Source organism: Oncorhynchus keta, chromosome 4, assembly GCF_023373465.1.
Source record: "Oncorhynchus keta strain PuntledgeMale-10-30-2019 chromosome 4, Oket_V2, whole genome shotgun sequence".
Lineage (NCBI taxonomy): Eukaryota > Metazoa > Chordata > Actinopteri > Salmoniformes > Salmonidae > Oncorhynchus > Oncorhynchus keta.
The window spans coordinates 27,031,338-27,049,201 of record NC_068424.1 but is presented as its reverse complement, the minus strand read 5'-3'; the positions used below and the strand labels follow the sequence as shown (position 1 = coordinate 27,049,201).

The 17,864-nt window shown below is 39.4% G+C and overlaps 1 protein-coding gene across 3 annotated transcripts in view; it reads left to right on the top strand.

Annotated features, from left to right (window-relative positions):
• The window catches only part of apbb1ip (amyloid beta (A4) precursor protein-binding, family B, member 1 interacting protein), a 55,301-nt gene that overhangs the window by 25,834 nt on the left and 11,603 nt on the right, over window positions 1-17,864 (top strand). The window contains exons 1-5 of one of the 3 annotated variants that reach the window (XM_035758069.2): window positions 11-159; window positions 11,141-11,200; window positions 12,226-12,313; window positions 12,783-13,081; window positions 14,208-14,285. In XM_035758069.2, the coding sequence (XP_035613962.1) occupies window positions 11,141-11,200; window positions 12,226-12,313; window positions 12,783-13,081; window positions 14,208-14,285 (525 nt within the window). In that variant the 5' untranslated portion in view covers window positions 11-159. Of the gene's footprint in view, window positions 1-10; window positions 160-11,096; window positions 11,201-12,225; window positions 12,314-12,782; window positions 13,082-14,207; window positions 14,286-17,864 lie in introns of those variants that run through there. The other 2 variants (XM_035758077.2, XM_035758062.2) reach the window with 2 other exon arrangements.

Genomic DNA, 17,864 nt, shown 5'->3' with positions numbered 1-17,864 from the left:
CAGTTGTTGAGTCAGATATAGTCCAACTCCACACACCCAACCCTTCATGAGTTGTGGTGTTTGTTCAGTGTTATTAGAGAGAAAACTAGACATAATTGACGTCCAATAACCTGTTATTATTCTATCGATACGTGAAAAAGGATTACACAGGTATCAAAGGTGAGTTCCATTTCTGTTATTGTTGGGATCCACTCGATCCACTGAAGAAACTATATAACTAACCATTGTCTTCCAATGCTGCTTGCGTTCACAGTAAGTACTGAAAGAGTACCTCTACTAACAATAGGATCATCTCCTCATTTGTCAATGTCAATCATGTTCGTTATTTTCTCTACATCAGGCTTAAGCAAATTATTTTTTTGTCTTTATCTAAATGTCAGATACCATCAATGTGAAAATCATGTACTTTCCATAGACATGTCAGATTACGTATGTCTGTGTTGTCAAGTTTTCCTGAGTGATACATAGCATTGATATCAGATTAAAAGAGGGCAGAATTGCAGAGTGGCCAGTTTATTAGGTACACCCATCATGTACTTTCCATAGACATGTCAGATTACGTATGTCAGTGTTGTCAAGTTTTCCTGAGTGATACATAGTATTGATATCAGATTAAAAGAGGGCAGAGTTGCAGAGAGTGGACAGTTTATTAGGTACACCCATCTAGTATTGGATCGGACCCCCCTTTTCCTACACAACAGCCTGAATTCTTCGAGGCATGGATTCTACAAGGTGTGGCGTTCAAACATTGCTCAATTTGTATCAAGGGACCTAACGTGTGCCAGGAAAACATTCCCCACACTAATACACCGTTTCCACGGTAGAGTGTGTTTAGAGTGTCTGCCCTGAGATTGGAAGGATGGGAGTTCAATCTCCAGCCGAGTCACACCAGAGTCATAAGATGGGACCCGATGCGTCTCTGCTTGGCACTCAGCATTAAGGAGAGAGATTGGGGTTAAGGCCCTGAGATAGACTGGCGTCTTGTCCAGGGGGTGTACTTGTACATCAAGCTGCCTCATGCAACAGAAACAGAAGATCTTCTCCTATTCTGAATCGTGCCAGTTATTGTGTGTTTTATCTCTCCAACTAGGGTTGACCATGAACTAAATATAGGCTGATGTATGACTCAGGAGCCAGGCTAGAAGAACTTGGTTAGCCTCTAATTCCACCAGGAAGGCCAGTAGAGTAGTTATTTTCTCCCTATTGGTGTTCAGAAAGTTGGCTCCTGGCAGCTGAAATTCCTGCTGAGATGACAACCAATGAATGCAGACACTATTACAGAGAGAAGCAAATCACTTGTGAAATATCTCTCTCAATACTTTCCAATGAGAAAGGGAAGGAGTGAGCAGAGGGAAAACCAATTTCAGAAGGTCAGGCGTATTTGAACTTTCATATGTATGCGGAAGGAAGTAGGCAGAATTTTTCTTGACTGAATGTTGGAAGACTTTGACATAGATTGCATTTCTCTCAAATTTAAATCAGTCTGGTCTGTTTGACATCTTGAGTTGTTTTCATGCAAGTAACTGTCATATTATTACACTATTTTGAAGATGGAATTACACAGTTTTTCAAGATGGAATATGTGGGTCCATATTTTAGTTGTCTACATAGTCTTTACAATGTAGATATCAGGGTTAGGGTCAATTCCAATTTAATTTCAAATTCCAAATTCCATTCTGGAATTCAAGCAGGAGGTGGAGAATTGGACAGTTGAATTGGAATTGCAGCCATCTTCAAAAAACATCATTAGAATTGAATAGGAATTGTAAAAGAAAATTATCTTATTATATTATTATATTATTGGATTTGAATTGGAATGTAGACTGTCTGAATTGGAATGGATCATGAACCACCTTTGGAATTGAATCGGAATTTAGACAGTCTGAATACTAATTTAATTGTAATTGAAGTAGAAATCCAGCCTTGGAATTTAATTTGAATTGAATTGGAATTTAGACTGTCTGCGTTAGAATTGATTTTGAATCAGAAAAGAAAACATCCTTGGAATGGAATTCCATCCTTGAATTGTATTATAATTGTGCAAATTCCAGTTACTGAGTTAATGCATTTAGAATTTAAATTTAATGCAAACTTAGTTTTAAATCAAATAATTATAATTATATACATTACTTTTATGCAGCATTTTTTGTATCTTGTCAAGAGAAGTTAAAATGTCATTTTTTTCCATTTAGGTTATTTTGTTCCAATTAAAGTGATAGTTCACCAAAATTACCTTACCCGTAAAGCTGCAATATGTAACTTTTTGTTCGACCTGACCAAACTCACATGGAAATGTGTGTTATTGATCTGTCATTATCATTGAAAGCAAGTCTAAGAAACGGTAGATATGTTCTATGTGGGGGCCTCCCGAGTGGCGCAGTGGTCTAAGGCATCACAGAGCCAGCTGTGCCACTAGAGATTCTGGGTTTGAGTCCAGGCTCTGTCACAGCTGGCCGTGACTGGGAGACCCATGTGGTGACGCACAATTGACCCAGCATCGTCTGGGTTAGGGGAGGGTTTGCCCGTCAGGGATGTCCCATTGTGCACTAGCGACTCCTGTGGTGGGCTGGGCACAGTGCATGCTAACATGGTCGCTAGGTGTATGGTGTTTCCTCCGACAAATTGGTGCAGCTGGCTTCCAGGTTAAGTGAGCATTGTGTCAAGAAGCAGTGCAGCTTGGTTGGGTTGTGTTTCAGAGGACCCATGCCTCTCTCAAGTCTGTATGGGATTTGCAGTGATGAGACAAGCCTGTAACTACCAATTGGATACCATGAAATTGGGGTAAAATAAAGACATGTTCTATGTGTGCTATTTCTATGCTTCATGTTCTTAAGTTTCCTTTTTAAATCTTTCACTGACAATACAATATTCTTTTGGTTATGGAAAATATATTTAACAGCGGTTTAGATGGTACAATGATTCTCTACACAATACTTGCTTGTTTTGTCGCATAAACTTAAATTAGGCAAACTATTAGAATTTTTAAAGACGCGCATGGCCTACTCACAATACCCCATAACGTCAACGTGGAATAATGTTTGACATTTTTTAATTTACAAATGAATAAAAAATGAAAGCTAAATGTTTTGAGTCAATATTCAACCCCCTTGTTAAATTCAGGATTAAAAATATGCTTAACAAGTCACATAAATTGCATGGACTCACTCTGTGTGCATTAATAGTGTTTAACATGAGTTTTGAATGACTACCTCATCTCTGTACCCAACACATACAATTATCTGTAAATAAAAAAAGCACACATTGAATATCCCTTTGTGCATGGTAACTTTATTGATTACACTTTGGATGGTCTATCAATACACACAATCACTACAAAGATACAGGCTTCCTGCCTAACTCAGTTGCTGAAGAGGAAGGAAACCACTCAGGGATTTCACCATGAGGCCAATGGTCACTTCAAAACAATTACGGAATTTAATAGCTGTGCTAGGAGAAAACTGAGGATGGATCAACAACATTGTAGTTACTCCACAAAACTAACCTAATTGACAGAGTGTAAAGAAGGAAGTCTGTACAGAATACAAATATTCCAATCATGCATCCAGTTTGCAATAAGGAACTAAGGAACTACCAGGATGGTAGTTTGCAATAAGGAACTACCAGGATGGCCTGGTGTCAAGAAGGGCAGCAAAGAAGCCACTTCTCTCCAGGAAAACATCAGGGACAGACTGATATTCTGCAAAAGGTACAGGGATTGGACTGCTGAGGACTGGGGTAAAGTCCTTTTCTCCGATGAATCCCCTTTCTGAATGTTTGGGGCATCTGGAAAAAAGCTTGCTCCGGAGAAGACAATGTGTGCGCTACCATCAATCCTGTGTCATGCCAATAGTAAAGCATCCTGAGACCATTCATGTGTGGGGTTGCTTCTCAGCCAAGGGAGTGGGCTCACTCACAATTTTGCCTAAGAACACAGCCATGAATAAAGAATGGTACTAACACATCCTCCGAGAGCAACTTCTCCCAACCATCCAGGAACAGTTTGGTGACGAACAATGTCTCCAGCATGATGGAGCACCTTGCCATAAGACAAAAGTGAAACTAAGTGGCTCGGGAAACAAAACATCGATATTTTGGGTCCATGGCCAGGAAACTCCCCAGACCTTAATCCCATTGAGAACTTGTGGTCAATCCTCAAGAGGCGGGTGGACAAGCAAAAACATACAAATTCTGATAAACTCCAAGCATTGATTATGCAAGAATGGGCTGCCATCAGTCAGGATGTGGCCCAGAAGTTAATTGACAGCATGCCAGGGCAGATTGCAGAGGTCTTGAAAAAGAAGGTTCAACACTGCAAATATTGACTTTTTGCATCAACTTCATGTAATTGTCAATACAAGCCTGTCCAAGGTGATTCTAACATGTATTGATTGACTCAGGGGGTTGAATACTTACATAATCAAGATATATTAGTGTTTTTAGTTTCATATATATATATTACTAACGTTTTAATTTTTGTTCCACTTCGACATTAGACTATTTGGTGGAGCTCATTACCAAAAATTAAAATCAAGACATGTTAATCCCTCTTTGTAACACAACAATGTAAAGAGGTGGGAATTTATTTTGAAGATAAAGACTAACCATGCAAGTGAATGGAATGAATTCATCTCTATCACTAACAAACACAGTCATGGGTGGTATTTCCAACTTTCACTCTGAAGGCACACTGCGATATATGCTAATGTAGGTAAATATCTGCATAGATCCCAGAGTGCCTGTCAGTGAATGTTGTAATTACCACCCATGAATGTGTTTGCTAGTGATATAAATGTGTTTGTTGCATTCAACTCAGCATATGCATGTGTGTCTTTTGGAAGGGATAGGATAAAGTGAACGGTCAAATTTTGGTTGAACCCTGTGTACAAGTATTCTGTACAGGCTTCGTTCTTTTCATTGTCATTTAGGTTAGTATAGTGGGGTAACTGCAATGTTGTTGATCCATCATCAGTTTTCTCCTATCACAGCTATTAAACTCTGGAACTGTTTTAAAGTCACCATTGGCCTCCAAAGTGTAATTAGTAACTTCTCAATGTTCAAAGGGATATTCAATATCTGCTTTTAAAATGTTTACCCATCCACCAATAGATGCCCTTCTTTGCGAGGCATTGGAAAACCTTCCTGCTCTTTGTTTGAAATTCACTGCTCAAACAAAATGTGGAAACAAAATGTGGAGAAAAAAAGTCAATGGGTGTGAATACATTCTGAAAGCACTGTACAAGTTGTCACATCCTTGTCAGTTCCTTTTTTATGTCTCTATTTTAGTTTGGTCAGGGCGTGAGTTGGGGTGGGCATTCTATGTTTTGTATTTCTGTGTTTGGCCTGGTATGGTTCCCAATCAGAGGCAGCTGCCTATCGTTGTCTCTGATTGAGAACCATACTTAGGTAGCCTGTTCCCATCTGGTGTTTGTGGGTAGTTATTTTCTGTTTAGTGTGTTTTGCACCTGACAGAGCTGTGTCGGTTGTTCTCTTTTGTTGTTTTGTTAATCAGTGTTCAGTTCCATTAATAAAAGGACGAACACGTGCTGCGCTTTGGTCCTCACCTTCTTCCACCAACGGCCGTTACAACAAGCTTCAAGTCTGCTCAGTATTTTGATAAGGAAAAAAGCTACACCTACAAGTTAGAGAAAATCATACCAAAAGGAATTGAGAACAAAATCTCTACTTTTGTGCTGTCGATAAAATGTGAAATTCATCATAATTCACTATATCTACCCAGAGGTCCTGCAATGGCTTGAGTTGGTCTGCCTCTGGCAACCATGTCCAATTGACATGGAAAACAGGTCAAGGTTCGGAACACATTATCCCACTGCCTTGACACTGTGAAAACATACACAGCTTTGATCATGCTGGTCGCCTCAATTTCAAACACGAAGCACTTCTATTCTCACTGCAGACCTTCTGTATATTTGGCCTAAAACACAAGATGTTTCCCTCCTGTACTGTTTTTGTTGATGATCGCTGAACAGAAGAAGTAAACTGACAGAGATGTCATGCCTGTGGGCACTGGGGCACGTGCTCCTTCAGATTTGTCCTGTTTAAAATAAAAAGACAGTATTACAGTTTATCTGTAATACTACGAACCACCTAGCAATTATATGGAGTTGGCTTTCGCTAGCCCTGATTGGTTCTCAATCTCCCAACCTTTACAAAAGCAAGCAAAAATGAAATGTACTGAATAAGACTCACATTCCTTTGATCTAGATTGTTACAGAGATACAGAGAAGCATATTTTGTTTCTTAAAAAAAAAAAAACACCAGTCAGGAGGATACAGGCAGCTAAAGAGACATTGCTTAGATATGCATAAAAATAAATAAAAAATTCAACATAGAATTGCAGGAAAAATCTGTTCGAGTGTTTGAAAAATGCAAAATTCTCCAACTTCCGGACTGTCAAACCACCCCGAGCCATCTTCATGTACTTCGTGCACCTTCAGATTTTTGGGATGGATGACGCCCCTGAGAACGCATGTACTCTTCATCTGAGTCTACAAACCTCCATGTCGATAAGATCACACTACATTTCAAGAAAAATGGCTTCCTCATACACACAGTTTGAATTGCAGCTCAGTTCAAGTTGATGCGATGGTTGAATGACCTAGTAGTTTTGTGTTTACACAAACTGTCATCGTAACAAATGCTGTGTCTGTCTTGCTCAACATTTCATGTAGCAGGACGATGGGTGTTAACTCACAACTAAGATAGATGTTAGTGGTTTTGCTGACATCACTTTGCAGCTTACAACTCAACTGTTTGTTTTTAATAGTTGTTTGTTTGTCTACATCCTGTGTTCAAGCCCATGTCTTGACATGGGTGGAGGTCATGAGCAAAATGAAGCTATGAGGTTTGACACGCATCTTCCAGTAACATGGCTTTCTGGGCTTCTATGCAGAGGGGTGGGGTCACAGATTATCTTGACAGCAATAGGTTATTGCACCAATCAGATAATAGAGTCTTGAACATAAACTAGGTCACTGCTGCCAACGGATTTCTGTTGAATATCTTCTACCATGTTTGCTCAGGGTGGAATATACGGTAACCACTAACCAGAGCCGACGGATTGAGTATTGTACCTGGCTTCTCTCAATCCGTCCTCTCTGGCGAGGTGGAATTTGTATTTATGAAGGATCCCCATTCAGACCTTCCTGGGGTTGAAACAAAATAATATATAAGATATGATATGATATGCCGTAAAGATAGTTGTAGGTGCTGTTAGGCCCCATTTCACCCATTCTCTAGCTACTGACACTGGCCTCTCATTCAAGCTAAGGGTGTTAGTTACCACTATGATTTAGAGGGGTTCAGGTTAAATGCAGAAGACATTTCAGTTGAATACATTCAGTTGTGCAACTGACTAGGTATCCTTTTCCCTTTCCCTGTTCTGACCGTTTGCTGAAAAGTCAACCCCTTAGTGATTTTTCAGTCACTTCAGAGAGGCAATGTTGAGATTTGGCACTGTGCACTTTAGTATCCTCTTCAAAATGATGCTTTTAAACACAGCTGGCTGGATCTAAATGACCGATACACTAATTCTTTCCTCCTGTGACGTCCAAGCACAAATGGAAACTGCTACACAATGTGTTTGTATGTTTTGTAGATTGCTGACATTTCCAGAAATCACCAAGAGATGGCTATTGTATGATATTCTGGGGTTCACATAACACAAAGCAAAACAGAAACCCAATGCAGAGTGGAAAACAACTACAGAGCATAGAAGTGGGGGGAAACCTAGTAAGAAAGGATGCTCTGTCTAATTTTCTCCTTGTTTCATCTGCTGTCTTAAACAGTTGTAACCACACACACCCCTGCTACTGGGCTGCAACCTGGTCTCAGAGCATTTCGTATTATTCTGTACGTAAATCCGAGGGACTCCATTTAGTAACCCATAATACGGGTTGTAATTCATAATATATGTATGGTATGTAATAATTAGTGGATGTCCATCACCCATTCCTATGATATATTACAAATTACAAACCATATTATGTGTTGTGTATTTCAAAATATACAATATGTTACGATTTTGCATAAAGTACTATATGTTACGAATTTGCAAATGTATGATATGTTATGAGTTCTAGCTCGGTGGCTAATGTTACCTAGTTGGCTAACATTAGCTAGGCTGGGGTTAGGGTTAGGGGTTAGGGTTAAGTTTAGGAGTTTGGTTAGGGTTAGTGGAAGGGGATAGCTAAAAGTATATTATGTGTTACGCATTTCTAAATATACAACATGTCATGAATTTGCAATATTTACTATATGTTTTGCATTTGAAAAGTGTATAATATGTTACGAACAGGTGGCAAACGTTAGCTAGCTGGCTAACGTTAGCTAGTCTAGGGGTTAGGAGTTAGGGTTAAGTTGAGGAGTTGGGTTAAAGGGTTAAGGTTAGGGTTAGGGGAAGGGAATCACTAAAGGTGTTAAGGTTAGGTGAAGGGTTAGCTAAAAAGGGTAAGGTTAGGGATAGTGGAAGTGTTAGCCAATTACCAAATGTAACATGTCTTACTAATTTTAGTGTCCCGGATTTATGTTTACTATATTACGTCTATGAGATCAGGCTGGCTCCATCTGAGGGGCAGAAGGAACTTTGTTTACATTTGGCTGTATTGTCGTGAATTTGCTCACATTTAATACTGAATATAGGATTTTCAACTGTTCGCCCATAATCAGATTTTGAGTGAAATTTGAGTCATGTGTTCTGAGTGTTAAACTGACAAGATATGATCATGTTAACCTCATGGGGTATTTAGAGAGGACCAAATACATCAGGCTAATAAAGTTGCAGTGCTTGCAAAAGACATTGCATGTTACCATCTCCTGCAACCTTCACAAATACTTTCAACATCACGAGAAGCAAGAGGAAGTTGCCCTGTAACCACTTCCCTCTGTTTTGGGACACACCGGACATTCTAGCAAGGGTGGGGGAGCAACACATGTACCCACACACACAGGTGTTATCTGTACAAACAAGTGCTCAATCTGTTATGGGTTAAAATAGTTTTAGAGAAACTTGATATCACTAACGTTACTGTATATAATGATGCCTGCATGAAGCAGTGAAACACATTTTTCCTTGAGAAGTTAACGTTCGTCGAATGCCAGTCTTGTTGGTCGTAGATTACATCTTGACAAAACATTTTATTTTCAATGGTTTGTTTTGATATGAATTATGGATTTGACATGAATTGTATGTGAATTACGCATGAGTATATTTAATTACATATCCTATACAACTCACCAATCCTACATCACTACTACATTAGCCATATTCTACGATAGAAAAACACGATTTGTGTTTTGACTGCACAGTCCGGCACACCGTAACATTTGTTCTACTACAGATAATGGGGCTTAACATATTGTGTGTGAGAAAGAGACAGCATAATGTACATCATGACTACGGTAGCTCTCGATATGGCTCCCAATCAATTTTTTACGTAGACATAAGTCAATAAAAATGGATTGCTTCTCGTGATGTTGAAAGTAGTTGATAAATTAAGCCTACACACTCATGCCAACAATAGTACCATGGGAGTCATTGTATGACAACTGAGGATCTGATCATGTCTGTTAAAAGTGGGTCTGGATTTTCCTTCTTGATGAGTAATTTGATAAGCAACTAATTCAGGGGTGGCAGGGTAGCCTAGTGGTTAGAGTGTTGGACTAATAACCGAAAGGTTGTAAGTTCAAATCCCCAAGCTGACAAGGTACAAACCCTGAACAGGCAATTAACCCACTGTTCCTAGACTGTTATTGAAAATAAGAATTTGTTCTTAACTGACTTGCCTAGTTTTTTATTTTACCTTTATTTAACCAGGCAAGTCAGTTAAGAACACATTCTTATTTTCAATGACGGCCTGGGAACAGTGGGTTAACTGCCTGTTCAGGGGCAGAACGACAGATTTGTACCTTGTCAGCTCGGGGGGTTGAACTCGCAACCTTCCGGTTACTAGTCCAACGCTCTAACCACTAGGCTACGCTGCCGCCCCTAAATAAGTAAAGTTAAATAAAGGTGAAAAAAAGATGGTATCGTGATTGAGTCATATTTTGTGGTATAACTTACTCATTCAACCTTTACCCTCAGTTAATTTGATGATTTACCGGGCATAGCAAAATTATAATATTTTAACTTAATTTACCATATCATCCACATTATTTTCCTGAGTTTAAGAAACTAAAAGGTGGTCTTGAATGTAATCAAGGCAATGACAAATGATGAGATCATTTTAAAAGTATCGAAGGGGAAGATATCACTGTCTGCATTTCAAATGCACAAAAGCAACAGCCCTAATCTAAGATAGATATCAACGTACTGTACATACTCTATCAGTGATATACAGTAGGTGTAACATTTCTGGGCAAGGGGAAGGATAGGATAAAGTAATCCTTCTCACCCCCCTTAAAATATTTAGATGCACTATTGTAAAGTGGCTGTTCCACTTGATGTCATAAGGTGAATGCACCACTTTGTAAGTCGCTCTGGATAAGAGCGTCTGCTAAATGACTTAAATGTAAATGTAAATGGAAGGTCTGTTTGAATGTTTGTGTGTTTTTTGTTTGGCCTAACCAGGAAGTGAATTCCAGTATCTGATTGATTGACTTTCTATAAATTCCACATTATTGGATTATCAACCAAACAACGTAAGAAACAAGTAATGAACTATCTTTCATAATTTGTTGTACTCATGCAGTTCCCCAAAAAGGAGTTTTGAAAGGCACTGCATGTCTTGACAAGGAAGGAATGCCTGGAGTTATACATACCATGCTTTACTTCCTGGAGTCTGTGTTGGGGACGTTGAGCAAGAACATTTGGCCCTTGGCTACATATTACGAATGAAAACATTCTATAGTGCATTGATCTCCTACAGTTGGCGGTTCAACACAGAAATGGAGAAATGCGATGTGTGTGTGTCGAAGTTAGTGTGCACTCCTTCAAAGGTGACACATTATGTTTGCGCATGACAATCTTAAATATAATCTCAAACTCATTCCTAACATTCTCTGGTTGGAAATAGCTTTCTTGTGCTGAGATGTAATGTATCAGTCTCAATCTATGACTTTACCTATTGCCAATGTGATAGGTTCTAGGTCCTTCCTCGCTCATCCCTTGACTTGTCTTCAACAGATGGACGACATAGACGCTATGTTTAGTGACTTGTTGGGGGAGATGGATCTCCTCACACAGGTGAGTTCAGTCCACACACAACAGCAATGCCTTGGGCATTTGTAACTCACCCTTTGTAAACACTGTATTAACAACTACCCTGAATAAGCCTTTATAAATACTTACAAATGATTATACATTCTTATAAATGTTACAAATGCCTGTGAATTGTTATGTTTGTCATGCTGCATGTTTAAAAAATCTTCACAACGGATGCCAGCAGTCACACAGTATAGACTTGTCCAGATAAAATCTCCAACAACTGTTGATAAAAGGACCTCACACGATCTAATATACCGTACACAATACATGTCCCTAAGTTTCAAACTGACAGTAGTCATGACTGTTGTGCTTTCGCTCACCAGGGAAGATAGCATTCATCTCTCTTCATTTCTTCAAGGTGATCCCCCAAATGCCAGCTGCTGCTGACTATTATGCAAACCCGCAAGAAAAACATGTATATATTATTCATACACACAGATCTGCAATACAATGTGGACAGTATTATGGACCCCATCTTCCTGTAAGGATGCATATGTTACTCCTCATTCCGTTGAAGAGTTGCTAGTAACATAATAACAATGATATTCTATGGGCAACACAGTAGCGATGTTTCGGATTGTTCCCTGTCTATTTGGACCGAAACCACGGGTAAATAAAGCACTGCTTATGAGAAACAGTAACACTAAAGCACACGATCAACGATCAACAAGACACTTCAGACTGCCAGGCAGCCGCGAAACAGCGAGAAAGGGGGTAAAATGTTAAACTCATAAGCAGGGTGGTCACTAGCATAACTGTTTGAAGACACGTATGATCACTTGATACTTTCACACTCACTTTGTGTTTTCTATTAAAACTCCATGTTGCCTGAGATACCTAATATTGAACGTCATTTCTCATTTGATTTCATGAATTTTACATTAGTCCTTCAACTGTTCTCTATGCAAGACAATGGATGTAGAAATCCAGATGGCTACATGGGGACTGGAGCTGTTGTCTTTGGTTTATTGTTAAACTCCTTTGCTCTTCGTTTTTCCCTGCAGAGTCTTGGGGTTGAAACGCTGCCCCCAGAGCCACCTTCTAGCTCAAGCAAAGAAAATAACTTCTCCATGGGCTTTGCTGATATGAACGGTAAATCACAAGCCTAATTATGGCCCTACCAAACACTGCCAGTGTTAAAAATATAGTGTTCAAATGTCTCAGATATCAGTTTAAAAATCCCAGAGGCCAACGTCGGCCTTTTCTAACTTTGGTACAGTATGACGCCTATTATTTCTCCAGTGGGTCACTTTTCTTGGGGAAGAATGACATCAATTACCTAGAAAATTACCAGAAATTAAGATTGAACCAATGACGCAGAGAGGTAGAAATAGAGTTACTAATCATACCTCTGGAATATGTCTGGCTACTGTTCAGGCTCTAATTTCAGACAGAGATTAAGATCCAGCCGACACACCAATTATAGCTGTAGGCCTCCGGCTTTCACTCAGTGCAAAACAAGCAGTATTTGTCTGGAGCTTGTGTCATAGCAAGGTCAAAATGTCCTTTGTTATTATACCGTAGCTCGAGCTTCATTTTGTTTCTCCTCTTTTCTACACAGTCGAATCCCTGAATGAATTGGAGGAAAATGACTTGGACGCACTAATGGCCGATTTGATGGCCGACCTCAATGATACAGAGGAGAAGCTGGCTGCGGAGCTAGGAGGGCAGAAAGAGGCTGAAGCGCCGCACCCGGACCTACCTCCCGGTTCGCATGGGCTCAGCTTCTACCCAGAGTCCTCACTCTCCACCCCCACCTCACCTGAGAGAGGCCCCAACACCTTTAGCGCCCCACTCGCTGACTCCCCCGCACCCATTCTCTCGCCACCTACACTTCCACAGCATGCTAAGCTCTCCACGGTGAGTCAGCTAAGGTTCGACACCTAGGCCAGCACTAAAGGCCTTTAGCTGAGCACAGAGGAAGTGAACAAGCTACACTCTACCATCGTTCTAAAGCCTGTCAGCCACATCTCATCCTGACAGAGACGGCACAGACTCATTTGATTATATCCACATCTTTACTCTAGCAGACACTCTTTTCTAGTGTGACTACAACAAAGGAATTGGAAATTGGAATTTAGATCAACACAAACTCATTGTTTACATTAGGTGCTTGAAACTGATACTTGCAAGATAGAGGGCCTGTATAATGAAGCTATACATGTACTTGAAGTCAGGGAAGGATGGTATTGTATTTACCACCTTCTCACAGTGAAGTCATAGTGAGATTGTTTCCTGGCCCAGGCCACTGGGGCATCTATTACAATACCTCATAGGGAAAAGCAGGGATTCTGTCTGTAATGGACCAAACACACACATAGATAGGGAGGAAAGAGTAACAGGATCCATAGAGGGGTTAGTGTGAGAGATTTGATTCATTTAACAGTCCTTCTGACTGCCGCCGACGGAGGTGAAAAATACCAGGTATCCATCACAGTCACACATAACACTACCCATAATACTGTACATCATCACTCAGCTCCTGCTATGCTATTGGTCCATTCAGAGACATATACTGCATGGAGATGTATGTATCCAGTATATGGCTCTGGGTCCATCATTATCTGACCTCATTCAATAGCCATCCGGCATCATCCGCTTTTCATAACCTATGCTACGTAACATATGACTAATGTACATTATATACAGTAGCAAGGATTTGTTGTGTGTTATAAGCTGGTTGGTTTGAGCCCCGAATGCTGATTGGCTGACAGTCGTGGTATGTCAGACCGTATACCACGTGTATGACAAAACATTTATTTTTACTACTCTAATTTCATTGGTAACCAGTTTATACTAGCAATAAGACACCTCGGGGTTTGTGATAAAGGCCAATATACCACTCCGCAATGCGTTGTGCCTAAGAACAGCCCTTAGCCCTGGTATATTAGCCATATACCACATCCCCTCAGGCGTTATTGCTTAATTATAAACCTTCTGTGCTCTATGTCACTTACTTAAAAAACAATCATTGATTTTCCTTCAGGAAGAAATAGAGGCACAAATGAAAGCAGACAAAATCAAACTGGCATTGGAGAAGCTGAAAGAGGCCAAAGTCAAAAAGGTAAGTAGCATCACAGAGGACCAAACACGATACAAAATCCAATACATTGTCCACCAAGCAAAAGAGGCATTTCGGGGAGAAGGAAAGAAAACTCTGAACAGCAGTCAAGCTGAATGATCATTCTCTTTTCTGTTTCCATTCATCCTGATAATTGATGTCTGCCTTACATAGGACAAAATGGTTTCCTTCTTTGTGTGATTTGTGGACACTTCCACATCTTCAAAGCAGCCGTCTGCTAAATTAATGACACATGTGGCCTTTCAGGCACTTACTGCTAGCAAGAGAGAAAATAGCTTGGTTTGTGAAATCTACAATTTTACTCAGATTCACCGCAATAATGCTTTTGAAAATAAACCATCATTAATATCATATAATAGATGTAATGAGCTGTCATAACAGCATCATAACATGACATTGGAACATGTCAAACATTGTCACTCAGTAGCGGATTGGCAGCTTTTCAGGCAATTGCAAAATAGATGCACTTCTTCAATTTAGAAAGATAAAATCAAGCTACACTCTAAGTTCTATCTTAGACTGCTGGTGATCTCTGTTAATTTTGGAAAACAGTTAAACTGCTCTTCCGTCTCCCAGCATCTAGTTTACTCAATGAAAGATCTGTCAACTTCTAGTCAATCTTTGTTTTCATTTCAACTAGACGCATTGCTTGATACTTTTTAAAAATTAAAATGCACTGGGGCTGATCTGCTTGATCCTTTCTTGTTGCAGCTTTATGTTCCCCTGATTGCGGAATCATTGACACATACTTTTAACCTGACGATTATCTCTGGTGCTAACTCCAGGGTTTGGAAGGTTGCCCATGTGCTTCCTCTCCACAAAGCTGGTAACCCCTCCGACCTACATATTTATTGCCCGATCTCTAAACGGTCTTGCCTATCAACTTTCCGTTTATGTCTTCCCTAGCTAAGAAATTAATTCTAAGTGCTTATCAATCTGGTTTAAGGTCAAATCATAGCACCATCTCTGCTGAATCGCTGGTTTTAAATTATGTGGTAAATTGTAGGAAACTCTGGAAACTCTGTGCTGCCCTCTTCATTGATCTGTCAAAAGTGTTTGATACCGTTGACCACTTTCTACTAATTCAAAGACGGTCTGAAGTTGGCCTGGATCAGGCATCATTTAATTGCTTTAAAAACTACCTGACAGAAAAGACACAATGTGTATTCTCTGATGGTGTTAAGTCAAGTTTCCTTGATAATACGAAAGGTGTCCCACAGGGGTCGATTTTAGGTCCTGTACTTTTTACTGTCTATAAAAACAATATTGGTCTATCTGCAAGAAATTTGAACATACACCTGTATGCAGATGACACAGTTGTGTATGCTATTGCCCCACAGTTGACCGGGCTCTTTCAGAGCTACAATCTGCCTTTATTCCATTGCAGAAAGGCTTTGTTGAACTGAAATTGGTACTTAATGCAGGTAAAACCAAGTATATGATATTTTCCAAAACACTTAAAATGGTGTTTGATGATGATTTATGCATAAGAATATTGGATGGTGCCAACATTGATTGTATCCTTGCTCATACAGTGCCTTCAGAAAGTATTCACACTCCTTGACTTTTTTACACATTTTGTTGTATTACAACCTGAATTCAAATTTGATTAAATTGAGATTTTTGGTCACGGGCTTAAACACAATACCCCATAATGTCACAATGGAATTATGTTTTTCAGAATTTTTACAAATGAATAAAAGCTGAAAAGCTGAAAGGTCTTGAGTCAAGAAGTATCCAACCCTTTTGTTATGGCAAGCATAAATATGTTCAGTAGTAAAAAAAAATATCTTAACAAGTATACGTTGCATGGACTCACTATGTGTGCAATAATAGGGTTTAAAATATGTTTTTTTATGACTACCTCATCTCTGTAAACTTCACATACAATTATCTGTAAGGTCCCTCACTCAAGCAGTGAATTTCAAACATAGATTCAACCACAAAGAACAGGGACGTTAACCAATGTCTCGCAAAGAAGGACATTTATTGGTAGATGCTAAAAAAACAGACATTGAATATACCTTTGAGCATGGTGAAGTTATCAATTACACTTTGGATGGTGTATCAATACCCCTAGTCATTACAAAGACACAAGCCTTCTTCCTAACTCAGTTGCCGGAGAGGAAGGAATCCGCTCAGGGATTTCACCATGAGTCTGTCATAGCAGAAAACTGAGGATGGATCAACAACATTGTAGTTACACCATAATACTAAACTAAGTGACAAAGCGAAAATAAGGAATCCTATACAGAAATAAAATATTCCAAAACTTGCATCCTGTTTGCAACAAGGCACTAAAGTAATACTGCAAAATATGTGGCAAACCAATTAACTTTTTGCCCCGAATACAAAGTGTTATTTTTGGGGCAAATCACATTACTGAGTACCACTCTACATATTCCAAGCATAGTGGTGGCTGCATCATGTTATGGGTATGCTTGTAATTGTTACGGAATGTTTTCAGGATACAAAATAAACAGAATAGAGTTAATCACAGTCAAAATCCAAGAGGAAAACGTGGTTCAGTAAGCTTTCCATTAGACACTGGGAGATTAATTCACCTTTCAGAAAGATAATAACAAAAAAAGCCTAACTCTACTCTGGTGTAGCTTACCAAGAAGACAGTGAATGTTCCTGAGTGGCCGAGTTACAGTTTTGACTTAAATCGGCTTGAAAATCTATGGCAAGACCAATATGACAGAGCTTGAAGAATTCTGAAAAGAAAAGTGGGCAAATGTTGCACAATCCAGTTGTGGAAAGCTCTTAGAGAATTACCCAGAAAGATTCACAGCTGTAATCGCTGCAGAAGATGATTCCAACATGTATTGATTAACAGAGGGTTGAATACTTACGTAAAGAAGATACAGTATATTAGTATTGTGTGTCGATTGTTGACAAAAACTTTATAACACAACAAAATATGGGGTGTGAATACTTTCCGAAGACTATAAATATCTGTGCATCTGGACTGACGAAATGGCATATATAAGTTAGTTAAGAGGCGGAGAATAAGAAAGAGCTTCTATTTAGATATAGGTCATGCCTCTCACTAAATAACAGAAAGCAGATCATTCAGTCAACATTCCTGCCGGTCCCAGACTATGACGACACCATCTAAAAATGAATGCAGCTACCAATACATTGAAACCATTGGATGTATGTACTCTAGTTTATCACAGCGCATTGCGCTTTATTACGGCTAATAGGCTCAGTGCACATCACTGCATTCTGTATCAGAAAGTAGGTTGACCCTCTTTGAAGTCTGGTAGGTTGATGCATTTCTCTCTTTTTTTTTATAAAGCTATTTTTTAAAATGTCCGCTTTAGACATACGCATTACCATACCGGTCTCAGGGATGGCTAACTCTGGAAATTCCTTCGGGTGTCTACAGAGTTAGGTAAATCAGCTTACTTGTGGAATAATCTCCAAAACTTTCTCAAATTGGGTGAATTGGTGCATCTACATTTACATTTAAGTCATTTAGCAGACGCTCTTATCCAGAGCGACTTACAAATTGGTGCATTCACCTTATGACATCTAGGGCATTTCAGACAGCTG